At 41.9% G+C, this 13,436-nt stretch overlaps 1 protein-coding gene across 1 annotated transcript in view; it reads right to left on the reverse strand.

The window, feature by feature from the left end:
• LOC142992657 (calsyntenin-2-like) overlaps positions 1–13,436 on the reverse strand; it is a 126,056-nt gene that overhangs the window by 15,160 nt on the left and 97,460 nt on the right. The window contains 2 exon segments of the mRNA XM_076143163.1: positions 1,395–1,561; positions 6,912–7,074. Coding sequence (XP_075999278.1) covers positions 1,395–1,561; positions 6,912–7,074 — 330 coding nt within the window.

Here is a 13,436-nt window from a genome sequence, read left to right on the forward strand (position 1 = left end):
CTCCTCCTTCTCCTCGCCTACCGCCCCTAATTGTGCAGTGCCAGCCCTCCACCTGCTTGCTTAAATTCTGATCTTAAGCCTGCTGTGGACTTATGGGAGCCAGACAAGCGCACGGCTCAGAGGAAAATGAAACAGCTCTCTAAAGATAAACTTCTCTGGCCCTTGAAAGATTCCCCTCTCCTCTCCTCCCATCACACGCAACTCATGCCACCTTTACTTCTGACACTGGCCGGGATCTTAGCGAGCGAAACGGAAAGAAAGACTAGAGAAAGATAGACTAACAGAAAAGGGCTGAGAGTGGGGGGGGGGGGGGGGGGGGGGGGGTAGAGGGGTGTGTCTTTGGGCCCACACAGCCCCCCCTCCACCCATCTTCTCTGCCCTCTATCTTCCACAGTGCAGGGAGATGGATTAGTCGAGCCACATGAAAAAAAGAGAAGAGGAAGGTGGCTGGAGAGTTTCAAGGAAACCAACTTGTGATTTAGCTTCCATGACTCAACCAAACAGCATCCACTTCTTCCCTGTCAAGATGTGTTTTTCTGTGTGTGTTTCTGTGTATCCAAATGAATAAAATGAGTCAACAATTATATCAACACGTTTATGGATGTTGATTGACCTTTTGAAGTGCTACTAGAATAACATTTAGGGACATTTTAAAAGCAAAACAAAGAGTTCTACTTCTGGTGAACACATCATGTGATTGTCCTGTAACTGTGAAGGAAAGACACAGAAGTCCAACTGCTTAAAGACGCCGTCTCTACACAGATGGACGACCCAGTGCGGAAAGTGTTTTTCATATTGTAGTGCCAACTCTTACTTATCTCACAGAGGACATGTGGCACAAAGAAAAGTGGATTATGAGAAATATTATTAAAACTCAAAACTGAGTTTAAGCTGTTTACAATTTAGGGCTTAAAAAATTTGAACATATTTTGTGCCAGTTCCAAGTAACGAATGAATGAATAATAATCCTTCAAATATGAAATCACCACATGTCTAAAACCTCCACATAAATTAACTAATTAATTGTAATGTGTCCTAATTCATCATTTGCTGTTTTCACTCAATGTGAGGGTTAGCTAACTGCTTGATTGTGTGTCTGACAGGATCGACCTCCTGGAAACTCCTGGAAATTTTAACCAATTCTGGACGCAGATCCCATAGTGTGTGGGTGTCGATAATTTTGTTTAAAATTAACATGTAATAAAAAAAACACATACAATGACATCATTTCAGATGTATTGCTGTTGTTTTGGTATGTGGTTAATTGTGTATCTGCATCTATAAGCTCCTGCATTTGAGTTTAGATCTGCGCCTCTCTCTCTCTCTCTCTCTCTCTCTCTCTCTCTCTCTCTCTCTCTCTCTCTCTCTTTGTGTGTGTGTGTGTGTGTGTTTACCTTGATGCTCTTATCCAGACTCTCGAGGGAGTTGATGTCCAGGCCCTCCTTGCAGGCCTGCAGACAGGAAATGACTTTCTGACTCTCGATCTTCCCCGGTCGAACTGTTAGACCTGACAGGCTGCCTCGAAAGTACTGAGTGAACCGCGGCTTGGTCACCTCACCACCTACACAAACACATGCACACACACATCCAGCAAAATAGGTTTGTAATTGAAAGCTTAAGAGCCTTTGCTTTCCAACATAAGAGTCATTTAACCCTCATTGAATCCATGGCGCTGAAACAGCTAATAATTTAGCAGCAGCAGTCAGTGTTTTTCATCATTAAAAAGAGAACATGGCCCCACTGCATCCAAATGGACAAATGTTAACATTAAACTTTGTCTCAAGTCACTACAATGTGACACTAAAGCTTGACCACATCGATCCTACCAGCTCAGTGCATATTACACTCTGCAGGACACACACACACACACACACACACACACACACACACACACACACACACACACACACACATACACACACACACACACACACACACACACACACACACACACACACATACACACATACACACACAGACGTTTTTCATGCTTCCTTCCACTTCCGTCCACCTCATCTGCTCAGGAAGCCTTTTTGCAAATGTGCCTGTAAATTGCTCTAATAACCTTTCCACTCTCTCTTCAAAAGTAGAATAAACAACAAATGCACACACTGTACAAGACATTTCAAGAACTGCAATCTTTGTCAAGGACATGAACAATTGTGTGCAATCACTGCCAGGAAGCGTAGTGCTCATATTCAGGGGGGGCTTTAAATCTGTGACACATCGTGTTCAAAGCTGCAGGAAGTCGTCTCCGTGCAGCTACCGTATGGGATCTCTGCCATTTAGCTTCACTGCTTGAATGCATGAGGCCATTTGTGCCTCAGTATGCATGTAGCTTTTTTTATTTTCATCGCTTCTTTATCGCACCCATATGAAACAGATTTACTACTGCTACTAAAACAACAAGTTCAGACATCACAACATCTAAAGTGTTTACTGGGAAATATATAAGCACAAGATAAAACCAAAGCACATTTATTACCCCCTAGTATTTCCTTCTATCTTACAATAAGCCTTTATTCAGTTATCGACCAGCTCACATACACAAAATAGTTTGGATTTTGAATACAGAATTTCCGTTTCTTAGAACTGGTTTGAGTTGCACAGCATTAAAGAGCCTTACCACAACAAGATCATTAGTGTTGATTATCTTTGGCCTACGGCTCAATCCAGCACTGACCTCGTCCCGTGTTTAATTATCAGTCCTGATGGTCAAATTATGGCAATAAAATTCAAAATCTGTTTTGTTCTGTGTGATTGCACAGCACGGTGCTGCTGTAAGAGTGCAAGTGTTACTCAGCCGGCACCACTCAGGCTAAATAATGTAAAAAAAATAGTTCAACACATTTGAAATATGTCCTCTGAACTCGGAAAAGGCCAACACCCACAAGGGGAGTCTCAAAACCATTCATTAGCTGAAAGGTTACCAGCTCTGGGTATCAAAACTTCACCTTTCCATTCTTTCTTTCCTTTTATTTATATCCTCATCTATTCCCTCTCTATAGAAACTCTCTGTCCCTGCTCAAAGAATTAGGATAATAATAATAATCATTATTATTGAGGTATTTGGTTGAATAATATGACTGAATATCCTAAAAACTTTCCTGACGTGACAAATGTTTAAAAATGTGACTCGAAGTATACAGTATGGACTCTTTCAGAAGATTCTATTCCTTTTAATTTTAGCCATTTTATTTTGAGTCACCAGGCATGCTTCTGTACCACTTTGTGCCCTCGTGCACCTGCCCTCAAATTACTGAAGAGAGCAACCAGGAGAGTATGTTGGCTTCAAAGACATTTAGACAATCATGAGAGCAAACAACTCTATGCAGGTTTCTCTTTCTTCTTCTGAACCTTTGAAAGAACTCAATGTCTTAGGCCAGTAAATTGATCAGGAGCAATGGCATGAATGGCACCTAACATTCATGTTTCATGTAGATAGACATGGAAGAACATGCAAACACATACACACAGTGGTGGTGGAGTTCAAGCTCAGTCCTGGCTTTGCAGCAATGCTGGCTTTGCTACCCGTGACTCCACCCACTGAGCTCAGATTGCTGGCAGATCATCCACCTTGGCCCTCCATATAACAGTCTTTTACCCATGTAACAATACTGTTGACACCTCTAGATAAACAATGAACTCTCTTGATGGTTTAAGTCTATCTTCATCAACAGACTATTTGTGCAAAGTAAAGAGGCCAAACTTATAGTGAGTTTAGGGAAGGTACATCTTTGTATGATGCAACATTAGCTGGTGAAGAAGAACCTAGGACTGGAATGTGGACCTAATGTTGCTCAGCCACTCACCTAACACATTTACACACTAACACTGTTTCCATCAGCACATAGGCCCTCCTGATGACTCATTCTGAGGCCACACTGTGAGGAACAGATGGATGTATTTGCCATTGCACATCTTGAGGTCACCCTGTGGGTAACTAAAGTGATGGAGGCCAAAACATTGAAAGCGAAAATCATCAGTGGGCAATTGCTTTGATACTACCCCCCGGCGCCATGTCCCCAGCAGACCCCACCTCTGTGGCTCTAATCAGGTAGACCTTCACAGCCCAATAACTCCGTTCATTATTAGGGATGTGAATAAGAATTGGACTACTTTGAGTTAGACGCCTGGCAAAGGTGCTACAAGCTTGCACTGGTAGAGGCCATTACATACGAAATAATGACTGCTGCAAAACTCTCAGATGTCCCCCGGGCCCTGGTCATTCCTGACTAAATTGTGTGCTGATTGCATTGCCTCATTGCTACTGCCCGGAGAAGCATAATGGAGGTAGGAGCAATGTAATGTGTCAATCTTTCTTGATACAGAGCAAAATCAGACTGATTGAGAAAGTCAAAGAGGCAATTGGAAACCACGTGGGCCTTGTGCCTGGACTGGTCAAATGGACTTTCTGTTGTGGTTCTGTCCAGGTTCCAATTAAGTCTTGTAACTCACTGTGTTTGTATGACTGTCCTTGGTGTGGACTTGCGAGCAGGAAACAGTGAAGTTTTCTTGTTCTCTTTCTGTTTGGTTATGTATCTTTCTTAGTGTCTGTGTAGACGCATACAAATTCCTGTAATGCAGGTGCCAGTGCTACAAATTATTTCATGAATTTGCAAAGGTATGGGGGATTACATTGAATGATTCAGTACAGTAACCACGGTTGTTGTGACCCCATCTCTTGTCGGCCACCTGTCAGCCAGCAGACAGCCAATTACAATGAATGGAATGTAGACTCACTTAGACAGGATAAGCAGGTGTGCTTCCTTCCTCACTCTTACTATTTTCTCCACCTTTCTCTGCTCTGTCTTGAGACATCCACCTATCCACTCTGTCCAACCCTGACAGATACTATACATTCAGCCAAAGTCCAAAACAGAGCAGGAAAAGAGAGAAGAAAGTGGATTCATCAGATGCTATGGAGCAGGAATGATGCGAGTGTACCTCTCATCAGTCCACTTTACAGAGGATTTACTTGGCCGGCAGCTTGGTCTGTCCACTCTGTACAGCCGTGTTTGCCTTCCAGACCTTCAATCTACTTATTGCTGCTGTAGCACTATGGTTCTGGCTGCTTTATGCACTTTATATGTGTGCTGCTGTGATGCTAGAGGCCAGGAGAGCAGCAGAGTATGATTGCATGATTGAAAGACAAATGGCACGGTGAGTGTTTGGCTCTTGGCTGACTGACCATTACAGACTCATGAACCGAAATAGGTCAGAGGGTAAATACAGGCTGACTGAGGGGAAAAATCAGCACTTACAGTCAGAGGTGAAAGAACAACAGCTCTACAACAGGTGGGAACTAAGATGTAATATAATAATAATACAGACTTAGACACATTACGAATAATAGGGAACTTGTGTTGTCAACTGCAAAACTATAGAATCCATAGATCCATGAACACTTCAACAGCATCTTTACATCAACATGCAATGCATTTATATTGCCCCTCCTCGTTTACCTTTTGTAGCTCAGGCCCATCCCAACTGGCCAATCAGAACAGAGCAGGCTATTTGGAAGTGGGCCACAAGGAGACAGAAGCTAAAACATCCCATTTTCTTTTCAGTGTGCAGCCTGTTGCAGCAGGAAAGCATAGACGTGGATCTATTGTGTTTGTTTTCTTGGTACAGAAGACGATACATCTTTAACATTAAATCATTGCAGAGGTTTCAAACTAGACAGTAAAATCGGTGAATTTATGAATTTATATGCACTTGCTGTAGTCGGGAAAAAATGTGTTTCCATTAGTCAGAGCTGAATGGCCAGTACAGCGTTATCAACCATGAAATTACATCATAAATTAGGCACTGAGAAATAGCACGGTTCTGTGCAACCTTTTTGTTTACTATGTCATCCATTTCCATTATCTATCATCTTACTCCTGTTGTCCTGTTTGAACTTCTACATTGATTATTTGACATTACCCATCACACCTGTTCATCCCAGGTATGATGTTGGTGATTCATAATGCCATGGATTAATGCAACAGAAAGCCACATTAACTCCACAAAAACAAAACAAGACAAAACAAGACTGTCCAGTAGTTACCTTAAAATGGAAGAAAGGAGCGCTTCTCTGCTACACGCTGCAAAAGCTGGACTCTCAAAGCTCTGTGCTTTGAAATGCAATCTGCTGTGGCTAATGACACGTTAAAAACTCTTTACTCAGGCTAAGCCCCTCGCTAGAAAAGCAGAAATAGTCTCTGAACTCCCTTTGTCTTCTAAAGGCTCAGAGCCTCCGATGAAAGAAACGGGAGGATAGGAGGATAAATGGAGGTCAAGGTAGCAGATGAAAGGGACATGAGATGACCTGCTCCCACTGCGGTTGAAAAAAAAAAGATAGTTTGGCTCTTAATCTCCGGCTAAGCATCAGCCGGCACCCTCAAATCAGCGCAATGCTGAAAGGTGTGAAAGTACCCTTTCTTCTCCTCTCCTGCAATTAGCAACAGCTATCATTTTAGAGGACATTATAATTGTACAGCTTCATTCATGAGGGCTCAATCATTTGTCAAAGGCAAAGTGCTCTTCTTAATCACATTGTTCGTTCAAGGCCAAAGAACACGTTCCACAGTCAATGACTCCCTTAATAATACTTTAGAAAATATTCACATTCTTAGAATTCACCTTTCTTCCATATGGAAGACGGATTTAAGCATCGACACCGACAGCTTTAGGTTTTTGCAGAAGTCGACTGATTTTACTATCCTAAGCTGAAACACTATTTCAACTGTGGGGGTTTCACTGTTTTGCTTTTAATTAATTGTCGCCTAAAGGATGAATGATGAAAGCTGAATTGAATCGACCCAACTCTTTTCAACCGTCTCATTATACGGCAAGATGTAATACTCATTTCTGTTTGGTGAATTGCGACGTTCAGCGTTTGTAAATGTGAAACCAAAGCGTCTGACCTTGCCAGCAGGCACCGACTGTCAGCTGTACATCGATCTGGGAGGGGTGGATGGGCCAGTCATCTGTCACCAGGTAGGGGTCATAGGTAACTCCATCCACATACAACGTCACCAAGGGAAACTCCACATTGATGACGTAATAATGCCACTCCTTGTCACAAATCTGAGAGAGAGAAACAGAAACGGTACAGTTCGTATTCAAGTCACGACAGTCACACACCTTGCATAGTAATTCATTTCCAAATAGAATCTATTTGGGTTTAGAGAGCAAGAGAGAGAAAGATAGAGAGAGGAGAGAGAGACACACACACACACAGGGGTCCAGCAACAACAACAGTAATACAATTGTAAATATGACTAATGATATTAACTAATTAAGTACTTATAGCAGGACAGGGTCTTCATCTCGACACAACAGGCTTCCACGGCAACCAGAGAGCACAGAAAACTCCAGGGAAGAAGTAGAGATAATGAAATGCAGTAATGATGCAATGACATGGATATGCAGATAGAGAGGGGAGAAGGAGAGTAGCTAGGAAAACTTGTGAAACCTTAAGTAGGAGCTACAATCGAAATGCAATACAACCACCCCTGTATAGAGGATCATTGACAGCAAGAGGGTATCTCACTGTGTGTGTGTGTGTGTGTGTGTGTATGTTTCAGATGGTCTATCAGCATTTCTTCTCTGCTTGTCTTCGCCAGGCCGTGAGAAGAAACCACACACACATGCTGGCAGAACTGCATGCACACCAACGGACAAACGGGCAAGGCTGTTGACAGACAGACAGATAGACACACACACTCAAACACACACACACACGTATATAAATAAACATTGACACACAGCGGATTGACAAGAGTACTAAGATGTTTTTTCTTGGCAGTCTCAGAATCCTCTCCCTGCCGTATTCCCTCATTCCCTGCTCTGCTATTCCTGTTTCGCTCCCTCTCACTTTCCTTTATATCATAAATATCTTAAAGCTGCACTTGGAAACTTTTTGGCAGTTTTGTTGAAAGTTTTGTTACCTGGAAAGTGAAATTAATAAATCAAACGTTGTCTCAGACCTCCTTGCCAGTGACCCTAGCTGACCCTAGCTGCAATCTGTGATGATGTTACAAGGATAATGGGACTGGCACTCTTTGTTATATAAAGGTGGCCATGAAACACAGTGAAAATCCAAAGGTCTTCATGCTGACTCAAACACAATGAAACGCTGAACTGAACTGAAATGAGAGAAAAGTGCTGAAAACCTCAAATCTACAATTTTCACACAATGCGTTTTCTCGCTTTCTCCTCTCGTGAATTAGATTTTTAGATATTTAGCAGTTCACCACAATGCTGCCTTATATGGAGGCAGCAGTCATAAATCATTACATATTATTTTATCTGCTCACAGGTCACAATCTGAGTTGAAACATTCTCCAAATGTCTCAGAAAGAGCAAAAAATATCTAATATTTCTTGAATCAAGTGGATAGCTTGTGAAGAGACATCAGCGGGCCCCACTGCCTTACACACAGCGGTTTCTTTAGACCACACAGCAGCTGCCCCTTATTAGCAGGACTGAATTTAAAACACTTGAATGGCAGCTGTGCAATAAAGAAGCAAGCAGAAGGAAAATTCAGGCGATTGCTCTTTCATGGGGTTCGGTTTCATGAAGGTCCCGATTTCAGATAGCACACAAAGAGTCTTAAAGTGGAACATTGCAAAGTGCTAATATCACAAAGAGAGGGCAAAGTGAGCTCTTGTGTCATATAAACTTGCACAGCTAGTACACTTCATCCGAGTGCTGTTTCTCTTTGTTGAAAACATCTGACCAATCAGCAATCTTTGGTCTGGCAAGCTCCACCCAGCAGTTCCTGAACCATGAGACGGTACCTACATTGGAGTGGGAGCTAAAATGGTTCCATGACCCCTCATCCTACCATGCTGTGAATTTTAATTGGTTGCACAAAACCACTCTTGCTTTCCTCTGAGCGGCTGCCTCTCCGCTGGGTATAAGTGTTGTTTCAATTCTTTTTCTCTGCTTTAGGCGATGCCTTGCTGCTTTACACTTATCAGGCTCAACCCCTCCCTCTCCCTTTTCCCCTCTGCCCTCTCCTGATATACCCCAGGACAGCCTTTGAACACTTAGCCCTGGGTAACCTCTCCGTCTCTAATGAAGAGGCTGCTTATTAACACTGTGCTGGCACAGCAGATTGGATTACTAATCAATGTGGTTCATTTTCTCCAGTATTGAGGTATGAGGAACAACATCTGGCCTATTGGTGATCACTGTGTACAGCTGCTGAAGACAAATACAGAACACTAATCTGCTGAGTTGGTACTCTAAATCAATGGGCGATGATCTCATTGCGGTTTTGCTGGTGCGTCTGAAGTGATTGATATTGAGGAGATTGACTTGACACCTGGTTGCCCTTCACAACTGCAATTCTTAAGCTGCTCATTTTCAGATATGAAAGATATGATGTGATATTAATATTGATTTCCAGTGTGCTCATTGAGATGACAATTTTTTATGTTTTGTGTCTATGTTTGGTTTAAGCTGAGATGCTGTCATTGTTGGATCTACATGTAAAAGTGAAGATATCTGTATTTCACATCAATAATCACTTGCTAAGTGTCAGGTCAGTTATACTTATTAAAGTTCAATAAAGCAGACCATCTGACATTTAAAGCTGTTCATCTTCCCTATTTTTTTATCTTCCCTGTACTTTCTGTCTGCTATTGCTGTTTACTATGATCTTGTGCTCATATGGGACCTGAGCTGATCAGAGGGGAGACGGCAGCACTTGTAACCCAGAGGAGGTCGAATTTGTTGGATTGGGACATCAGCTAGACATCTCTCTCAAGGATAAGAGGAGGTTTTGGAGAATAAAAGGGGCGGTTGTGGCTATCTCCTAATTCTGAATTTCACAGAGAGATAAAAGAGAGTGGGTCAGAATAGATCAACTTTGAGTCTCCAGGCAAAGACACTGGTTACCGTACTTTACAAAGAAAATGTTTTCAGCTACAGAAAATGAAAATGAAGAGAAAACATTGATGATTGCACACAGCCTTTTGATTACAAACCTCTGCGCCTGAGAGCTCTTATTGAATGAAGCTGAGAGTGGCTTCTAAAAACTCAGTGGCACTTATGTTTGCTCAATTGCAGGTTTTGCCTTTAGTTGTTAGTATACTTGTGGTACATACTTTTTTTTCTATTGGAGAGAGCAACAAGGGCTGTATAATAATCCCACCCAGTCCAGGAGCTCATGAAAACTGGAGCTCCTGGACGAAAAGGTCATATTTGAATTCTGCACCAGCCTCTCAACAGGGATCCCTGCAGTCTGTTCTACTAGTTGTGTTTGGTCAGCAGGTAAAAAACAGAAAAGTTGAACTTGAAGAAACTGCTCTACTCTGCCAAGAAACAGCCACTTTAGGCAAGGCTCTGTTAATAATTTGAGGAGCAGACATCTCCCTCGGGATAACATGTAAAAAAGACGCACAACTTCTGCTTTTCACAACAACATTAACCTATCTTCAGTATACATATAGATCAAACAAATATATGAGTTTGAGTCCTGCTAATATTTTGAAATATTGTGTTTCTTCTCTTAAAAAACTGCCACTTAACTGCCATGGGTGCCAATGGGCTAACTTGTGACACTGAAAGCCAGACGAATGGAACTGTTATAGGTGTGGTAATGTCTCTTTAAAGTGAAGTGAGGCAGGTCTTACTGCAGCTTATAAAGCCTGACACATAAGCTGTACAGTAAAATAAAAAGAATAGGCTCTCTTGTACCCAACAGGTGCAGGTGTAAAGAAAAGGGGAGTGGGAGAATATAAAACAGCAAGTGATAAAACTCCACAGAGACACTGGATACATTTTTAATCAACAGTCCCACTTTAGCTTTTACTTAAAATTTCAACCCAGCAGCTTTCCACAAATTCGTCACTGCTTTTAAAACTAAATATTAACCAAGATCTTGGACAACGACTGTCAAACTGATGAAGCTGTTAAAATTTTAGGCGATGACAAAAAAGCTTATTAATGGAGTTGAATGCACCAAGGTTCGTCAGAAAAAGGATTACAGCTTGGAAGAACAGGTGCACCGCTGTGCATGGGAAGCCACCAGCTGGACAAAGATCGAGAAACTTTGTTCCGTGTCTGATGTGAGTATGTGTGTGTGTGTGTGTGTGTGTGTGTGTGTGTGTGTGTGTGTGTGTGTATTTGGGGTTGGGGGCGGAGCATTTTAAGAAACTATCCAATATGGTGCAAGCTGAAAGCGATATTGAATGCCACCGCAAGTGTGTCAGCACTTGAAAAATGTGTGTGTGTTTGAGATACAGAGCCAAACAAAGAGACCACTGAGCGCCATCCACATAACTTAATGCTCACTCGTCACTCGCATGAAAGCAGTAAAAAAGTTGAGCATTCCCCAGTCTCGCCTATTCTCGGAAAGAAAGAACTAACGATACAAACAAAGAAGAGGGAAGACATGAAATATCAAGAGGACAAAGAAGGAGAGAGAGTGAGGGAGGTTAAGAAAGGAGACATCACACATCAAAGATTTCTTCATCATCTCTTGGGCCGTCAAAGATGAAAAAGAGGACAACACAACCGAGATCCATCTCGCTCTTTTTTTTCTTGCTGCAGTTTATTTTGTCTCTTTTCCTCCTCATCTCCTCGATTTGAACCCGTGTTATTTAGAGTCGGATGTTTTAATGAGATCTGCCACCCAACCAAACCTTCTTACATCAAACAAGACACGGAGAAATGCGATGTAGGTTATATAGAGTTGAGACTGAAAGGTGGCAGGGCGAGGAGACTACAGGAAGGCAAAGATGGAAGGAACAGAGGAAAGGATAGAGATTATGATGCGGATGGGTAGAGGAGGGGAGAGAGTGCATAAGTGGCAATATCCAACTATAAGATGGAAATAATGATAAATATATGTAATATGTCAGGAACTATTAGTCTGTCTCTAGCCTTTTGTGTTTTTTACATAGAAGTACATACAAATACTACATATCATGGGCTCTGGGTTATTGCGATTGAGTCTTGTACCTCAGAGACAACAACGCAGGAAGGGTGGAGAAAATCATCTAAGTCAAATAAAGCTAAATGTATCAAATAAAAGAGTTTCTGAGCCACACAGAGACACAGCAGCAAAAACAGCAGAAGACAGAGGACGGCTCAGAGCGAGAGCAATACAGCGAGGCATCGTTGAGTAATAAACAGAACTAACCGCAAAACCTGCTGGGTACAAATATTTCATGAGATCATCATCATGACAGAAATATATATTCCACATGGAGTTCAAAAGAACATAAATGTGGTGTCCCTAATTTAAAAGTATAAAGAACTTACATCAAACGTGGTCAGAACTCTATGTTTTTAATAAATTGATGGTTGCTTTGGCCCATGTTTAAAATATGACTACAAGGCTTTAATTTGGTTTCACATCACACATGTAACAATACAAAGACTGGCAATTGAGAGCTTGTTTCTATGCACAGGGACCACTTGCATTTTAAGGCAAAGGCCCAAAAGGCTTGTTTTAATTACATCCTTGTTAACAAGACAGTAATGTTTCTTCTTTTTTCAAATTCCAAGGTGTCATTGAAGTTGTTCCTGATTGATTGAACTGTTGTTTGAGATGAAGTAACTCAGGTTTTATCTGACAAACTTAACAGAGGGCAGGACTACACGTGACTTCTGCACATCAGGCTTAGGACAAGAAACAAGGATAGACAGAGAGAAGACAGAAATACTCAGACATCTGCAGGGATTAATGGAGTTTAGGAGTGTAAGATGGAGGTAAGAGGAGGCAAAAAAGGGGGGATAAAAGAGGGGAGGCGATATATAGGGCCTGCAGGAGAAGGAATCCACAAGAGAGATTGATGAGTATTAGAATGAAGGTGACTCTAAGAAGGGATTGAGAGGAGGAGCCAGGGAGGGGATGAGAAAGTTACTGTGAGGGAGAGACAAAGTGAAACATGAGGTGTAACTTGAAGGGGCTGGATTGGCTGGGTGGGGATTCGATTTTTGGCCGGGTACCAAGCAAATGACATGAGATGTGAACAGATCATGTTGTATTTATAACTACTTAATCAATGCACAAACACAAAATGGAAAATGAAAATATGAAAAAAAAACCTTGTTGCTTGGTGGGTTTATGGTTTATGATCAGTATCCAGTACTGAGTGTATACATTTACATTTAGTCCTTAGAAAGACGCTTTATCCAATGCGACGTACATATGAAATTTGAATAAAAAAGAAGCAAAGATCTAGTCCGGAGGGAACAACAAGAGTAAGTGCCGAGAAGTTAAGTTGTAGTCGAACAACAGAGATAAAGAGAGAAGACTCAGCGGATTCCTTCCAGCACCTCAGGACTACAAAAGTGAAGTCTAGATATTTACGGTCTCGTTGTGGTTGTGGCAGCAGGCATCATTCATTGGCTGAGCGGACAGAAAGAGCATAAACATGAATGAGGGAGTTCAGGTAAGTGGGTGACATGTTGGACACTGCTTTGTAGAC

This window comes from Genypterus blacodes, unplaced genomic scaffold (genome assembly GCF_046128005.1).
Source record: "Genypterus blacodes isolate CSIRO-AG114 ecotype Tasmania unplaced genomic scaffold, CSIRO-AGI_Gbla_v1 ptg000003l_1, whole genome shotgun sequence".
Classification (NCBI taxonomy): Eukaryota; Metazoa; Chordata; class Actinopteri; order Ophidiiformes; family Ophidiidae; genus Genypterus; species Genypterus blacodes.